The following is a 5,659-nucleotide window of genomic DNA, read 5'->3' as shown; positions in this document are numbered from 1 at the left end:
GCTGGCTAATCATTTAAATCAAACAATGTAAAAAGCATATTGATTCCTGAAGACATTATTTTTGTCTAAAATATTCATATTCGTACAGTTGATCCATCATATACTCCGCTACGCGTTATGCCTGGTCGGACTAGTTTAAGTGACGTCACACTTCAGCCAGTGGGCCTTCTTGATTTCGGTGGTAACGGTTTGATTCACCTACCTGACTTTCTCGTGTAGGAGTCGGCAAACACCAAGCACTGAACCGCCTCGGAGGTGATGTTTTCCAGGCTGCTCATCGAGCTGGATCTGGATCGCGAGAAACTGCTGTCCAGCTTGTCTACCCGACCCATAGAGACAAAAAGAGTCATTAGTCCACACGATTAAACATTGCATGCCGCTAGTCATTGCTAAGGACAGACTGGAAGCTAGTTTTAGGACAGAGACTGATCGTCCAAAGCCCAAGACTGTCCATTAACAAGGTGTCTACAGGTTTGTGCACATGCAAACTACTGCCGAAGCAAAAGCTTGGATAAGATCCATTGTACAACTGTAAGAAAGCCGTTAAATCGGATCAGAAAGCCTTTGCATGCAAGTTAGCAATAGCAGTAATATCAACTTGATTTAAATTGGCCGGGGGGGTTTTGATCGCTTCCCAGCTCAGCTTGACTGTAAATTAAAAAGCTGCAGCAGGAGCATTTTATGATGGACATTTCAACGTCCTGCTGGGCTTCGGACGGTAAACAAAAAACGAATTACTCAAGGCCATGCAAGATATAACGTTTTGCTCGGGTATTTCCATTTGGTTGAAGAAAAATACAAAACTAATCAAACAGAAAAGTAAAGGAACAGAAACGATAAAGCGAGTTAATACAGGTGGTTACCAGGGGGGTCGTGCAAAGCACATCACATGGATTTTACCAGATGGTCATAATTGATTTTTTCTTAAATTTCGAACGCGCTGAACTGAACCTTCGCAACTGGCCCAAAAAAAACATATAAACAGTGGACACCAAAGTGCAGAACATTGAACATTCAACAGTTACAAGGGTGATTTACTTGCTTTCCAACAGCATTAAGCGAGAGGAGGATTCAGTGGGTTTGAGCAACAAGCGCGCGTCTATTCACAGTTGCCAGAAAGCAAATAAAGGGAAGATCAGATCTGGCACAGATAGGAAAAGATTACAGATTTGGAAGTACATTTAGTCACCAAAGAAATGCCGTGTGTGTCATGCTCAGCTAAGTAATGGTGGCTCACTGGTGAGGAAGGAAGTGAAAAGTTTCAAGGCGCTGCATTTTCAGAACGAACAGCGAATTGATGAAAACTTCACAAAATTGGCTCGAGAATTTTCAACAGGGTGTTGACTGTGTAACTGGTCTAATTGTTCTTGGCACAAGCAGCTGAAAGTAGAATTCGTTCCATTCTACTTGTTCACCCTGTATATTAATTGCAGTTGGATACCTGGAGGTTCAGGTGATTTTCGCTCTGAATTGCAAATAGAAATTTTGTCTAGCAGCTGGAATTGAATGTTAGAGAAATTATTTCGACAGCTTTTGTACAGAGGAGAAAAAAATATTTAAAATTCCGGTACATTGGAAAAAATACATCGTGATTCAAAGTGCAGTTTTTGCTTTTTTTTGTATGAACAACTCTGCCTAGCGCGTCGATGGCCTTTGAGTATGTTGAAGTCCGGAAGAAACAATTTCGGAAAAACTGTAACTTTCAAACGTATGGAAATATAAAGTTCAAAAGTTGGGAAGCGCAAACCAAAAAAAAGTCGCTGAATAAAAGGGTGGAATTTAAAAAAACTGGCAAATTGACGGTAGTTGTAAATAGTTTTTCGTCATTTTGTGATTTTAGGCAGGAAACATAAATGATTGATTTTCTGCAAAATCTCACAATTTTGGTCATTCAGGAAAAGAGTCGCGTTAACGGCCTACGTTAATGCGTGCCTGCATTGTAAAAATTCCTAATTTTCCAGATATAAAATTGAAAATTTCGGAGATTATCACGAAAACTTTTGCGCTTCCGCAACAAAAAATTTCAATCTCACAAGAATGCCCGTAAATTTTACAGAAAATTTTCAAATTTGCCATCTCAAACTCTGTGAATAAAGGGCGCATAAAAAAATTGGTAAATTGACCGTGAGTGCAAATTTTTGCAAAGCGCGTTTATGCAGAAAAAATTACTAAAATCAGAACAAGTGCAAGATATTTGATTTGTCTTGGAAATTCGGTCTGGGCAGTGGTGAAGAAAAAGAAAAACTTTTTTAGCTACCAAGCTTTCGGCAATTTATTGTCGCCTTCCTCAGGTAGCACCCTGAAATTATTTCAACAGCTTTCGTACAGAGTAGAAAAAATTATTTAAAATTCCGGTACATTGGAAAAATACATCGTGATTCAAAGTGCAGTTTTTTGTTTTTTTTTTGTATGAAAAACTCTGCCTAGCGCTTTGGTGGCCTTTGAGTATGTTGAAGTCGGCATCCGGAAGAAACAATTTCGGAAAAACTGTAACTTTCAAACGTATGGAAATATAGAGTTCAAAAGTTGGGAAGCGCGAACCAAAAAAAGTCCTTGAATAGAAGGGTGCAATCAAAAAACCTGGTAAATTGACGGTGGTTGTAAATATTTTTTCGTGATTTTAGGCAGAAAACATAAATGATTGATTCTCTGCAAAATCTCAAAATTTTGGTCATTCTGGAAAAATGTCGCGTTAGCGCAGGCCGCATTGTAAAAATTCCTAATTTTCAAACATGTCCAGATATAAAATTCATAACTTGGGAGACTATCGAGAAAACTTTTGCGCTTCCGCAACAAAAAATTCAGTCTAACAAGAGAACCCGTAAATTTTCAGAAACTTTTCAAATTTACCACCTCGAATTAAGAAGTCTCTGCAAAAAATTCGTAAATTGTCCGTGAGTGCAAATATCACGACTCGATTTTGCGATTTTGTAGAGAAGGGTTGAGCGCTTTTAAGCAGAAAAAATGACTAAAATCAGAACAATTGCAGGATATTTGATTTGTCTTGGAAATTCGGTCTGGGCAGTGGTGAAGAAAAAGAAAAACTTTTTTAGCTAGCATTTTTAGCTAGCTAGCATATTGTCGCCCCTTCCTCAGGGTGCTACCTGAGGAAGGCGACAATAAATTGCCGAAAGCTTGGTAGCTAAAAAAGTTTTTCTTTTTCTTCACCACTGCCCAGACCGAATTCCCAAGAAAAATCAACCAACCTGCAATTGTTCGATATCGGCCAAGAAACTGAACTTATTTACAATCAGAACGCCCATTGATTTTCTGCAAATTCCCAAACTTTTGGTCTTTCAAGAAAAGTGCCTTAGTAGCACAGGGCAGATTGTAAAAATGTTCAAATTTATTTAAATATAAAATTCAACTTTTCGGGCTAAAGACCGCATTTTTTTCATACAAAATTGCTCTTTCCCTTTGTGGCGGAAATAATCGTGCAAAATCAAGTCCGGGACAGCCTGAAAAGCTGCATAATACACTGCACAACACTTGAACTGCCAGGTATGCACAAGTGCTGAAAACCGTAGGTTTTTTGCTCTGTTGCTAGCACATAATTGAAATCACCCTGTATTTGATGGCATTCGCAAAGTTCTAAATGAAAAAGTCAGAATTTTCCAACAAAACCAATCTAAACAACTAGAAAGTCAATCCTAAAATATCTAAGTAAAGTTTGGGCTAATGTGTGTTCAACTACTGAGTGATAAACCGAAGAATGGCATTCTAGAATGAACGTTTTACGTTTTGAAACCTTTTACGTGCTACAGTTGTACTGCTATTGCCTATTGAAAATGATCCTAGTTCTACGCAAAGAGTACAGTTACTGAATTAGGAAAGTTGAAATGCTAAATATTACACTGAAACTACTAAAGAGACCAGAAAGTTAACATGAAGTGAGTCTACTATACTTCAGGAAAACGCTAAAAATCCTGTTAAAACGCAAACTACCAGTTAAAGAGAGCAGAGTAGGGAGCCATTAAGAGTAGGTGATTGAAGTGAGTAGAATGAAAGGTTGAAACGATGCCAGCTAATAGGAGAAGAAGTGAACAAATTATGTATATTTACATTAAACGTGACTTAAAATATGAGGTCGGCAAACGTCCAGATCTACCAGTTTAGAGGCACACAAATACAAGCGAGCGTAGACGAGCGTACTCAGCTACGCTCGTATGTATTCCGAATAAATAAATCTGAGCGCGTATGTCCGTCCATGAATTGAACGAAAATCAACATGACTGATATGGGACGAAGCTACCAAAACAGTGGTGTTAGATTCGGTTACTTTCGCATACTCGTAACGACTCGTTACTTCGGATCCGTTACTCATACACTAGTCTAAGGCCCATTTTCATCAAGCGACCTTAAACCAGTTTAACGCCTGAAACTCAGTTTGTGCTAGATATTTTAACCCCCGGATGCACCGTTTTCGCTTTAAACACTGATTATATCTTAACCGGCGTTTAAAAAAAATGCATTGCACCGTCGCAAACTAATCGTCTGTTAGTTAATCAGAGAATCACTATGGCATCTCCGCTTTTTTGGCTTATGTTGCTATCTTCATGATTATCGAATTTTATTTCACATGATCTTTCGCAGCAACGCGGCCAGTAATATATTGGTTATGTTATATTTTATTGTGCAGAGCTTTGAATATAAAACTAACTAAATAAAACTAAGTTAGTTTTATATTCAAAGGTGCAGAGACAAGTACTTGTCTCTGTTATTGTGTACTACTGACCTATAAGATATAATATATATATATAAGCCTTGTTCTATGCTACTAACTTCTGTACTAGCATGTACTAGACGTCGACTAACAATGCAAATCAAAGCTCTAACAAGGTTTGAAATAGCTGAAAAGTACGACCAACTGCTTGATAAACGTCTAGAACTAGCAGATTTGCAGAAAAATAAATTGGAAGAGGAATTGTTAATGATTGAATGTGAAAGAAAGCGAAAGCTTCAATTATAAGTTTTTCAAATTGAAATAAAAAAAAAACTTAATCTCCCTTGACATTAAACCGGGTGTTTGTTAAGGTGTAGCTCCTCATTAATATCTGCAAGCAAAAGAGGATCTTCTTCACCCATATTTTTTGCCATATTATATAGAACTGCAGTTGCCGAAATAATGTGCATTGCGGTCTCCAGTTTTACTCTCAAGCCATACACCAAAACGGGAAACCTTCTTCTCCAAACTCCAAAACATCTTTTGATCACGTTCCCTGTTCGGATATGGGACTTATTGTATAACCTTTCGGCTCTTGTTGCAGGATTAACTAAAGGGGCTAACAAATAGGATCTAAGACCATAGCCACTGTCACCCGTAATTAAAAAAAACAAGGAAATATACTAAACGGTCCCTAATCGGGCGTTAATCAGCCAAAAAGTGCCGGTTAATATAATCGTTGCTTAGAATACACAAAACAGTGGTTAAGCGACGGTACAACACATTTTTCAAACTAAACGACGATTAAATTTTTAATCACTGTTTAGTCAAACGGTGCAACCGGGCATAAGGGTTTCAGCACAACTACATCACATCCAATTGTACATGGGGTGAGTTCCGCGATAGAGCTGCAGTTCTGGGTTTTGTGAGATTCCAGCCAAGATGTTTACCCAGTAAAATCCTTCCTGACTCCTCCGCTTGCCTTGTTTATTCAAT

At 38.2% G+C, this 5,659-nt stretch overlaps 1 protein-coding gene across 2 annotated transcripts in view; it reads right to left on the bottom strand.

The window, feature by feature from the left end:
- The window catches only part of LOC109540182 (syntaxin-binding protein 5), a gene marked incomplete at its 3' end in the record, with an annotated part of 66,847 nt that overhangs the window by 14,551 nt on the left and 46,637 nt on the right, over positions 1–5,659 (bottom strand). For both annotated transcript variants that reach the window (XM_048668667.1, XM_048668668.1), the window contains 1 exon segment: positions 203–319. In XM_048668667.1, coding sequence (XP_048524624.1) covers positions 203–319 — 117 coding nt within the window.

Source organism: Dendroctonus ponderosae, unplaced genomic scaffold, assembly GCF_020466585.1.
Source record: "Dendroctonus ponderosae isolate FM_Combo_2020 unplaced genomic scaffold, Dpon_F_20191213v2 Dpon_F_20191213_7, whole genome shotgun sequence".
In the NCBI taxonomy this organism is placed as follows: Eukaryota; Metazoa; Arthropoda; class Insecta; order Coleoptera; family Curculionidae; genus Dendroctonus; species Dendroctonus ponderosae.
Note: the sequence above shows the minus strand (reverse complement) of the source record. Positions and strands in the feature narration are given on the sequence as shown.